Genomic DNA, 17,654 nt, shown 5'->3' with positions numbered 1-17,654 from the left:
AAATGGCACTCAGTGCTCTCAACTGAGCCAAGCATAGGTGTGCGCACAGGGTGTGCTGGGTGTGCCTGGGCACACCCTAATCACCCCATGCACATTAGCATTTTCACTTTGTGTGCCAGCAGGAAGATGGGAATGATCTCTATCTTACCGGTTCTGCCATAAGAGAAGTACTTGCGCACTTTGCTTTCACTGTGGCGGCAGGGAGACTGATCTCTCTGTCTGTGTCATATATATGTAGGCACACATGTGTGCTTGAGCTTTAGGGTGCACACCTTAATACAATAGGCTGTGCACACCTATGGAGTCAAGTACACACTATAGAGGCATATGCTTTGTTCATATTTCATTTCTGAGGTTTACAACCACTTTAGGTCCACCAAAGAGCCTTTCCTTTCGGTAATCTCCAATTTTTAGGTTAAAGCAAGTGGAGCTGATAATGGACGTGTCAATGGTCAATGCGTCAGCACCTCCACTAGTAGTTCATAGTGGAACCACACATAAAAACGCTGCTGTCCATACAATGCACAGAATGGCAGCGTTGTCACTGCTAAAGGAAGTGTGGGGAAGGGAAATGTTGGTAAATGTTTATACTGACAGTGAAGCAGAATGCAGAAGATGAGCGTGAAGAAGGTATAGAATAAGGAGAGATAGGCCTCATTCACAAGGCAGTATATGTGCAGGATGACGTCAGCCAACTCTAAACCACTAAAGGCCGAGTGAACGCACCATGTGCCACATGAATGCCTCATTCCCGACTTCCACATAAACAGCAATAGCGTGAAATCAGCACCGGTGGCGCCACCAGCTACATATTGTTGATATGTACACATCAGCCCAGAGCAGTGGCAGTGGTAAGGAAGGTCCGTTTATATTGTATGCTGTAAACATTACATGCGTACAGCATATAGATTTCCACTTTGTGTGGGATTTTCCTGCCAGCAAGATACTATATAAAAAGACAGCACAAACCTTTACATGTATACAGTGCAAAATGTGGTCAAAAATATTTTGATGATGTTTTGTTCTTTTTTTTTATCCAGTGCAATAAAAAGCAAGTACATAAAGTGAATGAGCCTTCAGGCCTGAGCATTAAAAGAAACGCTGCTTTAGGGGCGTCTGGCGGTTTTTTTTGCCTCTAAGCACCCCTCCATGTTAGCCTGTGTGTCCAGGACATGTAGGCGCTTAGAGGCAGAAAAACCCCACATCCAGTGTGTCCAGGGGCAGCATCGTATTGGCAGAAAAAAATGCTTGATGCGTGTAAACGCAGCAAAACGCTAGGTGCAGCACTTGGGCGTTAATTCCGCCCAATTAAATGAATTGACGACCAAGCAAGTCTAGATGCGTTTACACATGTTGAGTGTTTTTTTTTTTTTTTTTCTGCCAAAACACTGCTGTCGATCCGGTCATGTGATCTCCCCTGTGTCAGCCAGCGGCAGCTGCAGGGGTGAGGAGGGGGCACTCAACAACAACTGGTAATGCCTGGAGCAATGACGTCAGCCATAGGCCTCTATGGCCCACTGTGTCAGTCAGCGACAGCTGCAGGGGAGAGGAGGGAGCACTGACAACAGTGGGCCATAGATGCCTGTGGCTGACGTCATTGCTCCAGGCATTACCAGCTGTTGTTGAGTGCCCCCTTCTCACCCCTGCAGATGTCGCTGACTGACACAATCTTAAAAATGCTCCCTACCCCGCTTCTAACACCTATGCTAACTAACTTGTATAAGAAAGATGTATATACTTAGCTATTTTCAGCCAGGCATGTAACCTGTCTCCCCTGTGTCAGCCAGCGTTAGCTGCAGGGGAGAAGAGGGAGGGCCGACAACAGATGGGTCATAGCTGCTGATGGGTGATGTCACCACTCCAGGCATTACCAGCTGTTGTTGAGCACTCTCTCCCCTCCCCTGCAGCAGCCACTGACTGACACAGTCTTAAAAATGCTCCCTACACCCCTTCTAACACCTATTGTAACTTGTATAAGAAAGATGTATATACTTAACTATTTTCAGCCTGCTCCAGTCATGTAACCTGGCTCCCCTGTGTCAGTCAGCAGCAGCTGCAGGGGAGAGGAGGGAGTACTGACAACAGTGGGCCATAGATGCCTATGGCTGATGTCATTTTCAGCCAGTTATGTAACCTGGCTCCCCTGTGTCAGTCAGTGGTGGCTGCAGGGCAGAAGAGGGAGGGTTGACAACAGATGGGTCATAGCTGCTTATGGGTGATGTCACCACTCCAGGCAATACTAGCTGTTGTTGAGCACTCTCTCCCCTCCCCTGCAGCGGCCGCTTACTGACACAGTCTTACCCCCCTTCTAACACCTATTCTAACTTGTATATGAAAAATGTATATACTTAACTATTTTCAGCCCGCTCCAGTCATGTAACCTGGCTCCCCTGTGTCAGTCAGCGGCAGCTACAGGGGAGAAGAGGGAGGGCCAACAACAGATGGGTCACAGCTGTCTATGGGTGACGTCACCACTCCAAGCATTACCAGCTGTTGTTAAGAACTCTCTCTTCTCCCCTGCAGCTGCTGCTGACTGACACAGGGGAGCTGGATCACATGATTGCACCCTAGCGGGCTGAAAATAGGTAAGTATATGGATCTTTCTTAGCATGGGTGTTAGGAAGAGACTAGTTATATCCTGGAATTGTCCTAAAGCTGGAAGTGGAAGGTGACAACGCTGCTGCTCCATACAAAGACAGCGTTGTCACCCTATAATAGAAGTAGCGGGTAGGAGAGTTGGGATCAAAGTTAAGGAAAACAGTGAAGAGTGGGAAGCAGGTATAAAATAAGACTTATTGGTCAGGATAAAGTTTAGGTGACAATAATACCTCCCTGTACCCCACAGACAGGCAGGAGGGGGGCACCATGTAGTTGGAAGCTGATCTCCCAGCACTGTGTACTGAGGCAGACATGGCTGGCATGTGCCAGCTGGAGAAGTCAGGCTGCTGTGCTCCCCATCCCAGCCCTCGGAGCTCCCCATCCCAGCCCTCGGTACTCCCTACCTTCTGTATGGCAGCTGGAAGACAGGATGGTGTTAGGAGGTCGGAAGATATAAGGCAGGTAACGAGAAAAGCATTTCATCTTCACATGAAGGGGGCAGCCCGTTCAATCCATGTCAGGCAGTGGTGTGTCCGGGGCTGTGCACGTCTCCGGTGCAGGCAGACCCCATCCTTCCTTCACAGATCCAGCATAACGTCAGCCTCCCATTCCTGCAAGAGGACTGTCTGCTCCCTCCAACTATCACCGCTCCGGCAGGCTGGCCAGCCTTCCTCTTCATTGGCTGGAGCTGTGTGGAGCACGATTTGCTGACTAAGTCAGTGCTGCCTGCTTGTAAACACATCACTATCCATCCCTTCTCTGTAATCTCTTTCCTCCAGATACACTCCAATCTGGGGAAAGGGAGGCAGAGGGATCCTCAGGGTGCTCATTACACTAGGCATGGGGAAGAGGGCAACCCCACATAACCTTCCCTGGATGGGGCACACTTATTTCTATGCCTCTCACTGCACAACTACAAGGGAAACTTTGCTTTTTTTATTTTGGATAGCATAAGGCATTATTTCTCTCATTCATACTAATGATGGGGCATAATTCCTGCCTCTGACACCAATTATAGGGCCATAGGTGTGCACCCAAAGCTTGTGCGTGTGTGTGTATATCTATATATATCAATAGGGCACTGGACATGTTGTCAAAAGGGGTCAAAACACACCCTTAATGTCTCACTGTTAAAACAGAAAGGGACTGAGGACAGAGATTCCCCAGTCCATTTCTCTGCAGCCAGGCAACAGGGGAATCTGCACAGCACAGGGTGGTTCGGGTGTGCCCAGGCACACCTGGCACACACCCTGCGCACAACTATGTGGGCACTGATACCAACAATAGGGGCACTATTCCTCCCACTGATACCAATGATAGGGGCACTATTCCTTCCAATGATACCAATGATAGGGGCTATATTCCTTCCACTAATACCAACAAAGGGGCACTGTTCCTCCCACTGATACCAATGATAGGGGCGCTATTCCTCCCACTGATACCAATGATAGGGGCACTATTCCTCCCACTGATACCAATGATAGGGGCACTATTCCTCCCACTGATACCAATGATAGGGGCGCTATTCCTCCCACTGATACCAATGATAGGGGCGCTATTCCTCCCACTGATACCAATGATAGGGGCACTATTCCTCCCACTGATACCAATGATAGGGGCTATATTCCTTCCACTAATTCCAACAAAGGGTTACTATTCCCCCCCACTGATACCACTAAATGGGCACTATTCCCCCCATTGATACCAATAAAGGGGCACTATTCCTCCCACTGATACCAATGAAGGGGCTCTATTTCCCCCACTGATACCAACAAAGTGGCACTATTCCACTGATACCACTAAAGGGGAACTATTCCCCCCACTGATACCAATGAAGGGGCACTATTCCTCCCACTGACACCAATGAAGGGGCACTATTCTTTCCACTGACATCAATGAAGGGGCACTATTCCTCCCACTGATACCAATAAAGGGGCACTATTCCTCCCACTGACACCAATGATGGGGCAGTATTCCCCCCACTGATACCAATAGAGGAGCACTATTCCTTCCACTGACACCAATAAAGGGGCACTTTTCCTTCCACTGACACCAATGATGGGGCAGTATTCCCCCCACTGATACCAATAAAGGGACACTATTCCTTCCACTGACACCAATGATGGGGCAGTATTCCCCCCCACTGATACCAAAAAAGGGACACTATTCCTTCCACTGACACCAATGATGGGGCAGTATTCCCCCCACTGACACCAATAAAGGGGCACTATACCTCCCACTGACACCAATGATGGGGCAGTATTCCCCCCACTGATACCAATAGAGGAGCACTAGTCCTTCCACTGACACCAATAAAGGGGCACTTTTCCTTCCACTGACACCAATGATGGGGCAGTATTCCCCCCACTGATACCAATAAAGGGACACTATTCCTTCCACTGACACCAATGATGGGGCAGTATTCCCCCCCACTGATACCAATAAAGGGACACTATTCCTTCCACTGAAACCAATGATGGGGCAGTATTCCCCCCACTGACACCAATGATGGGGCAGTATTCCCCCCACTGACACCAATAAAGGGGCACTATACCTCCCACTGACACCAATGATGGGACAGTATTCCCCCCCACTGATACCAATAGAGGGGCACTATTCCTTCCACTGACACCAGTGATGGGGCAGTATTCCCCCCACTGATACCAATAAAGGGGCACCATTCCTTCCACTGACACCAATGATGGGGCAGTATTCCCCCCCACTGATACCAATAAAGGGGCACTATACCTCCCACTGACACAAATGATGGGGCGTATTTCCCCCACTGATACCAATAGAGGGGCACTATTCCTTCCACTGACACCAGTGATGGGGCACTATTCCACTGATACCAATAAAAGGGCACTATTCCTCCCACTGACACCAATGATGGGGCAGTATTCCCCCCCACTGATACCAATAAAGGGGCACTATACCTCCCACTGACACCAATGATGGGGCAGTATTCCCCCCACTGATACCAATAGAGGGGCACTATTCCTTCCACTGACACCAATGAAGGGGCACTATTCCTCCCACTGATACCAATAAAGGGGCACTATTCCTCCCACTGACACCAATGATGGGGCAGTATTCCCCCCACTGATACCAATAGAGGGGCACTATTCCTTCCACTGACACCAATGAAGGGGCACTATTCCTCCCACTGATACCAATAAAGGGGCACTATTCCTTCCACTGACACCAATGATGGGGCAGTATTTTCCCCATGGGCACTATTCCTCCCACTAACACCAATGGAGGGGCACTATTCTTTCCACTGACACCAATGAAGGGGCACTATTCCTCCCACTGATACCAATAAAGGGGCACTATTCCTCCCACTGACACCAATGATGGGGCAGTATTCCCCCCACTGATACCAATAGAGGGGCACTATTCCTTCCACTGACACCAGTGATGGGGCAGTATTCCCCCCACTGACACCAATAAAGGGGCACTATTCCTTCCACTGACACCAATGATGGGGCAGTATTCCCCCTCATTGATACCAATAAAGGGGCACTATACCTCCCACTGACACAAATGATGGGGCAGTATTCCCCCCCACTGATACCAATAGAGGGGCACTATTCCTTCCACTGACACCAGTGATGGGGCACTATTCCTCCCACTGATACCAATAAAGGGGCACTATTCCTCCCACTGACACCAACGATGGGGCAGTATTCCCCCCCCCACTGATACCAATAAAGGGGCACTATACCTCCCACTGACACCAATGATGGGGCAGTATTCCCCCCACTGATACCAATAGAGGGGCACTATCCCTTCCACTGACAGCAGTGATGGGGCAGTATTCCCCCCACTGATACCAATAAAGGGGCAACATTCCTTCCACTGACACCAATGATGGGGCAGTATTCCCCCCCACTGATACCAATAAAGGTGCACTATTCCTCCCACTGACATCAATGAAGGGGCACTATTCTTTCCACTGACACCAATGAAGGGGCACTATTCCTCCCACTGATACCAATAAAGGAGCACTATTCCTTCCACTGACACCAATGATGGGACAGTATTTTCCCCACTGATACCAATAAAGGGGCACTATTCCTCCCACTGACACCAATGAAGGGGCACTATTCTTTCCACTGACACCAATGAAGGGGCACTATTCTTTCCACTGACACCAATGAAGGGGCACTATTCCTCCCACTGATACCAATAAAGGGGCACTATTCTTCCCACTGACACCAATGATGGGGCAGTATTGCCCCCACTGATATCAATAATGAGGCACAATTTCTCCCTGTAATATCAATGATGGGGCACTATTCTTCTTCATACTAACCACAGGAGCTATGTAAAAAGGACACAGTTTTACCATCCCCAACCTCATGCCTTAAATACAGCCGGAGGGGCCCTTCACATGCTGCAACTGTGACACTTGGGGGTTCATTTACTAAAGGTAAATAGACTGTGCACTTTGCAAGTACAGTTGCTCCAAAGCTTTGTAAGTAAGATGAAGCTTCACTTTGCAAAGAATATCCAATCACAAGCAAGGGAAAAAACAGTATGATTGGATGATGGGAGTCAGCAGAACTTCCCCTCATTTACTAAGCCTTGGAGCAACTGCACTTGCAGAGTCTACAGTCGATTTGCCTTTAGTAAATCCACCCCTTTGCACCAAGTTAATAGGCTCAAACTCAGCCATTCAAGTTAACGGGGCTGTGCACCATAACGCTTGGCCCGTGCTTGCACAATAATCCAAACACACACATCCTGAAGGTGGCTGTAAATGTAAGTGGGTGCTGCAGCAGGTCCCTAAGAAGAGGGCTCTAACAGGCTTTGGCTTCGACCATAGAGTGCCTTCCCTCCTGTCAGGAGCCTTACACCCCAGGGGGTTCAGGGTTTGAGGCCCTTCCTCTTCAGAGGTTGGACCATTTATGCACCTTTGTGCATGTTTTTTGGTGCTTTGATTTCACAGTTCACTTTTTTGTTCACAGGGATTCAACAAGCACCACACCATGGAGATCCGGAAGAAAAAAACATGCCCTTTGTCTACCAAAGTACAGTTATACATGTCCTGGTAGTCGGGGGGTTAATTTTTGAAGTCAATTGGCTTTCATGAAAAAGTGATCCAGCCACCCAAGAGCCACCCAGTCACTTTTAGGGTCTTTGCACACAGTACTATGTACGATAGAGAAGGGGTGCTGATATGGCTTGGTAACAAATTCAAAACAAGCCCCAACATCCCTGAATAGACAATCGAGACAGAAGTTTTTTAGAGGGGATTTTCCAGGTGCTGAAATATTAAGGACAAAAATTGATAAAAAAAGTAAATAATTTTATTAAATAAAAAGTTTGTTATTGAATAAACAAACATTGACATCAATATAGCATGTTTGAAAGTATAACCATTGTATGGGGATGTTTTTTCATGTGGACGGTGATGGTTATCCCGGCATGTTTCGCCACCTTCGGCTTCCTCAGGGGGGATATTTAGTAACACGATATATGTCACCAAACTTCAATTCCCAAGGGCTATAAGTATCAGCCAGGGCCAAGGTGATAGGATCCCAGGGGCGCACACAGAGTGGCCAACAAAGGCACAAATGATCTAAGTACACAAGCTGTAGATGTACAGCCAAATCAAGGTTGTCATATAGTGTTTAGAAACCAGTGATTGCCATTCATTAACAAGATGGAAAGGAAAGAGCTAGTACAGGTCTCCAGCAAAGTGTGGTCACCCTTGACTACTTCAACTTTCCACACGATAAGCCATTCCCATACTATGGTTATGTGTCTATTTAATAAAATTATTTACTTTTTTATCAATTTTTGTCCTTTAGTATTTCAACAACTGAGAAATCCCCTCAAAAATCTTCTCTGTCTCTATAGTACTATGTACAATGTATGAATGCCGGATCTTCCTGGCAGAAAGTTCATGCATAAAACATGCAAGTATGATCTGTATAGTGCATCCACATATACGTGTAAAAACTCTCCTAGCTCCCAGAATGGCAAATATTCAAATAGGCTTCTTGCACATGGACTAAAAAAACAAACTTTTTTTTTAAGGATCTGAACATAGATGCGTTGTGATATATCACAATGCACACAGCTGCGCCAAAGATATGCAGCAGTACTATCTGAAAAAAATAAAAAATAAAAATTTACACTTGAGTGCAGTAATGTGCATGCAAGCATATACAAGGGTATACACATAAATTGCAACACTGACAGCTAGAAGAGGAATGGAAAGAATAATTTTACACGTGTATATGTATATGCACTTTTGTGTACCTGTATGTGTGTATAAGCTAAGTCTTTATGGAAAATAACTTGTGTTTTCTGTTTTTCTGCCAGCAAGATCCTGCGTATAAAAAATAGGTAAATTATTATGTCTGTGTGCAAGAGTGGTTGTACTTGTCTCAAGAACACTAATTGTCACTTTTTTCTGCTGCTTCATTCCTCTATCAGCATGAATCACTTCTAACAGGTTTTCCTGACACCAAGAGAAAAATTGAGACGGGGAGGGACCTCCAGCAGATTGACAGCCTCAGCTCTGATCCTGTGTGTTGTGTGGGGAGGGCGTGTCTCTTCCCTCCAATCAGCTCTCAGAGCTCTCCTTACTGGGCTCTGCAGAGTGTAACTTCATCTCTCCACCCCTTTTTTTCTAAACTCTCAGACAAGCTTATAAATTCAGCACATTGAACGGATGTAGAGAAGACTGCAGATAGACAGACAGTTTCTTCTCTGTTTATCACCTGAAGATAGTGACTTCATTGGGTATATGTGAGCGTTTACAACCACTTTAACAACTTCCCTACCAGACCAATTCTGACATTTCTTACATACATACAAAAAAAACTTAGAACCCCCAAACAATATATACATATATATTAGCAGAGACTTTATAAAATGATGTGTGTAGCAATTTTTTTAAATATAAAAGATGATGTTATGCCGAGTAAACAGATACCTAACATGCCATGCTTTAAAATATGCGTACGCCCATGGAATGGTGCCAAACTACGGTACTTAAAATTCTCCATAAGGGACACTTCAAATGCCTTCACAGGTTACCAGTTTAGAGTTACACAGGAGATATGGCACTGCAATAATTGCTCTTGCTCTGATGTTCACGAATATACTTCACAAGTGTGGTGCAATCACCATTTACATATGCGTGCAGGACTCGCTTTTGCGCTTAAGCACGTGGGGACGGGAGCTCTACATTTTTTTTATTATTATTATTATCTAAAACTTTTATTTTTTACACTGTCTCTTTAATTTTTATTTATTTTTTATTTGTTGTTCATCCCTTGAGATAGCAATAAGGTTAATGTTAACAGCCAGGTAAACAAAGAGCTGAAAGTGATGAAATCTTTGTTGTTTCTGGGGTCACAGAGAGGGCGGAACAACATCAGTTCCTCTCTCTCGGTGTAGCGCAGCTGTCACCGCCGGTCGCAGAGCTCCCGGCTCTGCAAGCAGATGGGAGAGCCTGGGAAAGGTTACGGGGGGGGGGACCCCTTTGCGCAGCAAAATCAATTCTGCTTTACAGGGAATTGCTGGTTGCAAATTTTGATACCAGAATGATGGCTGTAGCTGCAGGCATCATCCCGATAAAACCACTTCAACCCAAGGATGTCCATGGACGTCCTAGGGTAGGGAAGTGGTTAAAGTATAACTGAAGGCAAGAGTGTTCAGAGTGGAAATGGATCAGAACACCTGTCAGGTTTGTATTGCTGTTTGTGCCCCTGTTAGGGAGATTCGCCATCTCTATTTGTCCTGTTTACCATTATCATTAAAAATCAAAGTAAAAGAAAATCCCACATTTTGGCCTGTGCCCAGAAAAGTAATAGTGGGGAAATCTTCCAATAGGAACACTAGTTCTGATAACCTTGGTGGACCCCAAGAGATTCCCTTAATTTGCAGGGATTTGCTCTCACTTCCTGTTTTGGCTATGGGGACAGGTTGTGAAGGTAAATCTCCGTAATGGGATACAGATGGCAAAAAAAAACAAAAAACAAACTGGCAGGGGTATAACCCTCCCTTACTCTATCCAAAATGAAAAAAAAGTTTTACCTTTCATTCTGGTTTAATATAATCTACTATTCAAGTGGTGGTGGTGGGGGGATTTTTTGTGTGTATTTGCATGCACCCATGCAGGGCCGGCCCTACCATGGGTCCCAGTGGGTCCATGGGACCCAGGTGGCAAGTTGAGAGGGCGGCAGAGCAGGGCCGCCGCTACCTATATGATCCACACCGGGTGCAGACTCAGTGAGGGTGTCACGGGCTGCATGACACAGGGCTATCCCACACAGCTGTGGCACTCTCACTGAGTCTGCATCCGATACTTCAGTGACAGCCAGAGCACAGAGATCAGTGTGAGAGCGAGTTTCCTCCCTTGCTCCGCCCATATGATAGAGCCGGGAGGAATTTTCTCACACCAGCTCCTGAGCACGGGGTGGCATCAATTGAGTCTGTATACTGTCTGAATATACCCTAGCCTGACTGTATACTACACTAGCCTGTCTGTAAATACCCTAGCCTGTCTATATACTACCCTAGCCTGTCTGTATATACCCTAGCTTGTCTGTATACTACACTTGCCTGTCTATATACTACACTAGCCTCTCTGTATACTACACTAGCCTGCCTGTATATACCCTAGCCAGTCTATATACTACACTAGCCTGTCTATATACTACACTAGCCTGTCTGTATATACCCTAGCCCAGTGATGGTGAACCTTGGCACCGCAGATGTTTTGGAACTACATTTCCCATGATGCACTCTGCAGTGTAGTTGAGCATCATGGGAAATGTAGTTCCAAAACATCTGGGGTGGCAAGGTTCGCCATCACTGCCCTAGCCTGTCTATATATACCCTAGCATGTCTGTATACTACACTAGCCTGTCTGTATATATACCCTAGCCTGTCTATATACTACACTAGCCTGTCTGTATATACCCTAGCCTGTCTGTATACTACACTAGCCTGTCTGTATTCTACCCTAGCCTGGCTATATACTACCCTAGCCTGGCTATATACTACACTAGCCTGGCTATATACTACACTAGCCTGTCTGTATATACCCTAGCCTGTCTGTATATAACCTAGCCTGTCTATATACTACACTAGCCAGTCTGTATACTACACTAGCCTGTCTGTATATACCCTAGCCTGTCTTTATATACCCTAGCCTGTCTATATACTACACTAGCCTGTCTGTATACTACCCTAGCCTGGCTATATATTACCCTAGCCTGGCTATATGCTACACTAGCCTGTCTATATACTACACTAGCCTGTCTATATACTAAACTAGCCTGTCTGTATATACCCTAGCCTGTCTATATACTACACTAGCCTGTCTGTATACTACACTAGCTTGTCTGTATATACCCTAGCCTGTCTGTATATATCCTAGCCTGTCTGTATATACCCAAAAAGAGACAAAATGCTCCCAGGGGCCTATGCGCAGCTTACAAGTAATGAATGTACTTGGGACAGCTCTCTTTATATAGAAATATGCTATAAACTTATCAGGGACCATGAATCAGACAGAGACAGAAGTATAGTTAAATCACACTTGTTTAATAATAATAATAAAAAGGCAAACAGAGTAAGCATAGGTCAAAACAAGCCAGAGTTCAGTAACTGGATTGGGTAGTCAGTCAAGCCAATGTCAGAGAGCCAGAGATGAACATAGTAGTACAGCAAGCAGGATCAGGAGCCAGAAGGGACGTCAGCTGATCAAGTCTTCAACAGGAATGCAGGAGAAAGTCTCTGTGATGTTGACAAAGGCGAAGGCAGAGATCAAGTGGGCTGGACGACTTTAAGTAGGCAGGACTGAGGAGCAGAATCAACAACAGCTGGGTAACTGTGGAGAGAGATGGGAGCTGGCAATTAGCCAACAGCTGAGCGGCCAGCTCAGAGAAGGAAGGGCTGAGCCCAGCCCCGACAGTACCCCCTCCTCAACGACCCCTCCCCCTCAGAGGACCACCGGGCTTGAGGGGAAAACGTCTATGGAAATCACGGAGGAGGACAGGGGCATGTACGTCCGAGGATGAGACCCAAGAGTGTTCCTCCGGACCGTACCCCTTCCAATGCACCGGGTACTGTATGTGCCCACGGAACCTACGGTAGTCAACAATCGATTGTACTTCATACTCCTCATGGTTCTCAACCTGTATAGGGTGAGGACATGGCACCAAGGTGGTAAAGCGATTGCAGACCAAAGGTTTCAATAAGGAGACATGAAACACATTTGAGATGTGCATACTAGGAGGAAAGTCCAAGGCGTAAGCCACTGGGTTAATCCTGCGAAGGATACGGAAAAGCCCAATAAAATGAGGTGCGAACTTTAAAGAAGGAACACGAAGTCGGAGGTTGCGAGCCGACAGCCAGACTCTGTCCCCAACCTGGTAGGAAGGTGCAGGCAGGCGTCTGCGGTCAGCATGGAATCTGTACTTATTGTTAGCATGTTGCAAAGCCTCCTGAACTTGTGCCCAAGTGGAACAAAGACCACGGAGATGCTCCTCCAATGCAGGAATACTCTGTGGAACAAACGAGTCAGGCAACATGGAAGGTTGGAAACCATAATTCGCCATAAACGGGGACAATCAGGAAGCAGAATTCAAGGCACTGTTGTGAGCAAACTCTGCCCATGGTAATAGGTCTGACCAGTTGTTATGATGGTCAGAAATATAGCAACGTAAGAATTGTTCCAAGGACTGATTGTCTCATTCTGTGGCCCCATTAGACTGCGGGTGATATGCAAAGGAGAAAGCAAGCTGAATTCCCAACTCTGCACAAAAGGCTCGCCAGAAACGGGAGACAAACTGACTACCCCTGTCCGAGACAATCACGTTGGGTAGCCCATGTAAGCGAAAGATCTCCCGAGCAAAAATGGAAGCCAGTTCCTTAGAAGTGGGCAGCTTCTTAAGTGGAATGCAATGACACATCTTTGAGAACCGGTCAACCACCATAAGGATAACAGTGTTGCCTTGGCAGTTGGGTAGCTCCACAATGAAATCCATAGACAGGTGGGTCCAGGGCCTCTCTCCATTGGGTATGGGTTGTAGGAGGCCCACTGGAAGGTGTCGTGGAGTCTTACTCTGAGCACACATGGAACAGGCAGCTATGAAGGCAGTTACATCAGCCCGTAGACTAGGCCACCAGAATTGTTGGGAAATGGCCCAAACAAGTTGATTCTTCCCAGGGTGGCCAGCTGCCTTGGGAGAATGGTAAGTCTGGAGCACAGCAGTATGGAGACTCTCTGGGACAAAGCAGCGGTCACAAGCTTTCTCAGGAGGAGCATGGACCTGAGCAACAAGAATTTTGTCACCCAAACGAGAAGTAAGACTGGTGCGAACCGTAGCCAGAATACGATCAGGAGGAATCACAGGAACCGGAACCGACTCCAACTTGGAAGTGGAGGAAAATTGTTGTGACAAGGCGTCAGCCTTTACATTCTTAGTACCGGGTAAGAATGAGACAATGTAATTAAAACTCGACAAGAAAAGAGCCCATCGCGCCCTTCTGGCAGAGAGGTGCTTAGCCTCAGACAAGAATGTGAGATTCTTATGGTCAGTAAGAATGAGAACCGGCACAGTGGTACCTTCAAGGAAATGTCTCCATTCTTTCAGGGCTAAAATGATCGCCAACAGCTCTCTGTCACCTCATCTCGTAATTGCACTCTGTAGATGACAATTTCTTGGAAAAGTAGCCTCACGGATGCATAGCGCTCTCAGAGTTAGGACATTGAGGCAGAAGGGCGCCAACTACAGTCTCAGAAGCATCAACTTCTAGGTTAAGAACAACGTAGGATCAGGATGTGCCAACACAGGAGCAGAAACAGAGGCAGCCTTGAGACTCTCAAAGGCCTTAATGGAAAAGGTCTGGAAGGAGGGGGAGAGAGTCAATGCTGAAGGATGTAAATAGGTTTTTTTTGTGTGTGTGCGGCCCATTGGGTCTTGTGTTTAATTGTTATGCCCTGTACACACGGTCGGACTTTGTTCGGACATTCCAACGGATGTTGGCTCAAACTTGTCTTGCATACACACGGTCACACAAAGTTGTCGGAAAATCCGATCGTTCTAAACACGTTGACGTAAAACACGTACGTCGGGACTATAAACGGGGCAGTGGCCAATAGCTTTCATCTCTTTATTTATTCTGAGCATGCGTGGCACTTTGTCCGTCGGATTTGGGTACACACGATCGGAATTTCCGACAACGGATTTTGTTGTCGGAAAATTTTATATCCTGCTCTCAAACTTTGTGTGTCGGAAAATCCGATGGAAAATGTGTGATGGAGCCTACACACGGTCTGAATCTCCGACAACAAGGTCCTATCACACATTTTCCGTCGGAAAATCCGACCATGTGTACGGAGCATAACTATTATGTTATAAAAGCAATAAACAAAACTTTTCAAAAAAAAGTCCTTAATGGACTCCGGAGACCAACTCTGTGGGTTACCGTCCTGTCTGGTCATATCAGTCAGGGGCTTGACCAGAGACGAGAAGTTACAAATAAACTTCCGATAATAGTTGGCAAAACCCACGGGTCGGGGCCACTGTAGGACTGCCAAAAGTTTCTCTGGGTCCATCGAAAAACCAGCAGTGGAAATGACAGGAATTTAACCTGTTCACGATGGAAAGCGCACTTCTCCAGTTTACAATAGAGATTGTTTTCTCTTAGTTTCTGAAGCACACGACAGACATCTGTGTGGTGGCTCTCCAGAGACTTGGAAAATATGAGGATATCATTGAGATAAACCACCACACATAACTGCAACAAATTTTGGAGGACATCGCTAATAAATTCCTGGAAAACTGCCGGGGCATTACAAAGGCCAAAAGGCATTACGAGATACTCATAATGGCCTGTTCTGGTATTAAACGCATTTTTCCACTCATCACCCTCCTTAATCTGCAGGAGATTGTATGCCCCTCTCAAATCAAGTTTTGTGAAAACCGTTGCTCCCTTGAGGTGGTCAAATAACTCTGTAATCAATGGAATCGGGTAGGCAAAGGGTAAATACGGCCACGAGGGGGTATGGCACCAGGTTGAAGGTCAATTGCACAATCATAAGTCCGGTGTGGAGGCAAACTACCGGCTTGACCTTTGTCAAAGACATCGCTAAAATCGCGGTACTCCTTCGGCAGGGAGGAAAGTGAAAAGGTGCACAGGACCTTGGCAACCTTCTGGAAGCATGTCTCATTGCATTGTGGTGACCAGGAGAGAACCTCAGCACGGAGCCAATCAAAAGAGGGGTTGTGCCTTTGTAACCAAGGATAACCAATAAGCAGTGGAAACCTAGGTGAGGAAATAACTTGGAATTGGATTATCTCATGGTGAAGAGCCCCTACGGCCATGGACAACGGAACTGTCTCATGAGTCACATGGGCAGGCTGTAGAGGCCTCCCTTCAAGAGTCTCAATTGCAAGTGGAGTGTCACGCAGCTGCAGCGGAATCGAGTGCTGCGATACAAAGGCAGCAATAATGAACAGGCCTACAGCCCCAGAGTCAATTAGAGCCTGTATCTCGATGGATGACTCAGCCCAAAAAAGGATAACTGGGGACGAAACAACGCCACCTAAGGTCTGTCCATGACAGGACCTCAAGGTTTGGGCATTCCCTGGACGGGTAGGACAAGACTTCAAAAAGTGACCTGCCTGGCCACAATAAAGGCACAATCTCTCCCTCCTCCTAAAGGCTCTCTCATCCGCAGAGAGACACGTGAAGCCCAAGTGCATGGGTTCATCTTCACTTACCGACTCAGTACCAGGAGGCATGGGAGGTGAGGGAGGCAAGGGTGGGATTGCAAAGTTCGGAGGAAAACGTACAGGAGGCTTCCACAAGCGTTCCTTAAAAGAGAGTCTTTCTCTGAATCTGGAGTCAATGAGGATGGCAAACGTGATCAACCTCTCCACCTCAGTGGGTATATCTCGGGCTGCTATCTCATCCTCGATGAAATCCGAGAGACCATGAGAAAAAGCAGCCACGAGGGCCTCATTATTCCAAGCAACCTCTGCTGCCAGAGTACGGAATTCAATGGCGTAGTCGGCAACAGTTCTCGTACTCTGATGGACATGAGGCACTTGGTGGCAGAAGCGGAGCGTGCGGGAACGTCAAATCCCCTTTTCAAGGAGGCCACAAAGTCAGGGTAACTCAAGACAACAGGTTTTTGCGTCTCCCATAGAGGGTTTGCCCAGGCCAGGGCTCTCTCAGAAAGCAAAGATATCACGAAACCTACTTTGCTTCTGTCCGTGGGAAACGCCTGGGGCAGCATCTCAAAGTAAATCTCAACCTGGTTGAGAAACCCTCTGCATTGAACTGGATCACCCCCAAATCGCTGGGGAAGTGGAGCGGAAACAGACATACCTCTTATAGAGGTAATACTCGAGGCAGGTGCCCGCACAGAGACTGGCGCAGCAGCAGGGACGGCCTGCAACTCAGGTTGTACCGGAGCAGCCACAGTGGGAGTTTCCAGGTGAGCCGTGCGACTCAGGAGCATTTGTAACGCTATGGCAAACTGATCCATGCAGTGATCTTGCTCATCCAATCTGGAAAAAATATTACCAACAAGTGGATTGACTGTATCTTCTGAATTCATGGCCTTCGCCTACTATCAGGGACCATGAAGTAGACCGAGACAGAAGTATAGTTAAATCACACTTGTTTAATAATAATAATAAAAAGGTAAACAGAGTAAGAGTGGTCAAAACAAGCCAGAGTTCAGTAACTGGGTCAGGTAGTCAGCCAAGCCAATGTCAGAGAGCCAGAGATGAACGTAGTAGTACAGCAAGCAGGATCAGGAGCCAGAAGGGACGTCAGCTGAGCAAGTCTTCAACAGGAGTGCAGGAGAAAGTCTCTGTGATGTTGACAAAGGCGAAGGCAGAGATCAAGTGAGCTGGATGACTTTAAGTAGGTAGGACTGAAGAGCAGAATCAACAACAGCTGGGTAACTGTGTAGAGAGATGGGAGCTGGCAATTAGCCGACAGCTGAGCGGCCAACTCAGAGATGGAAGGGCTGAGCCCAGCCCTGACAAAACCCCTATGAGTGAGAT

The 17,654-nt window shown here is 46.9% G+C and overlaps 1 protein-coding gene across 2 annotated transcripts in view; it reads right to left on the bottom strand.

The window, feature by feature from the left end:
- The window catches only part of PPP2R2B (protein phosphatase 2 regulatory subunit Bbeta), a 600,069-nt gene that overhangs the window by 519,216 nt on the left and 63,199 nt on the right, over positions 1-17,654 (bottom strand). Inside the window, exon 1 of one of the 2 annotated variants that reach the window (XM_073620617.1) lies at positions 3,003-3,313. The exons of the other annotated variant lie outside the window; for it this stretch is intronic. Within the exon in view, the coding sequence (XP_073476718.1) occupies positions 3,003-3,081 (79 nt within the window). The 5' untranslated portion in view covers positions 3,082-3,313. Of the gene's footprint in view, positions 1-3,002; positions 3,314-17,654 lie in introns of those variants that run through there. 2 annotated transcript variants of the gene reach the window in all.

This window comes from Aquarana catesbeiana, linkage group LG03 (genome assembly GCF_042186555.1).
Source record: "Aquarana catesbeiana isolate 2022-GZ linkage group LG03, ASM4218655v1, whole genome shotgun sequence".
NCBI classification, from domain to species: Eukaryota; Metazoa; Chordata; class Amphibia; order Anura; family Ranidae; genus Aquarana; species Aquarana catesbeiana.
This window is presented reverse-complemented; position numbering and strand designations above follow the sequence as displayed.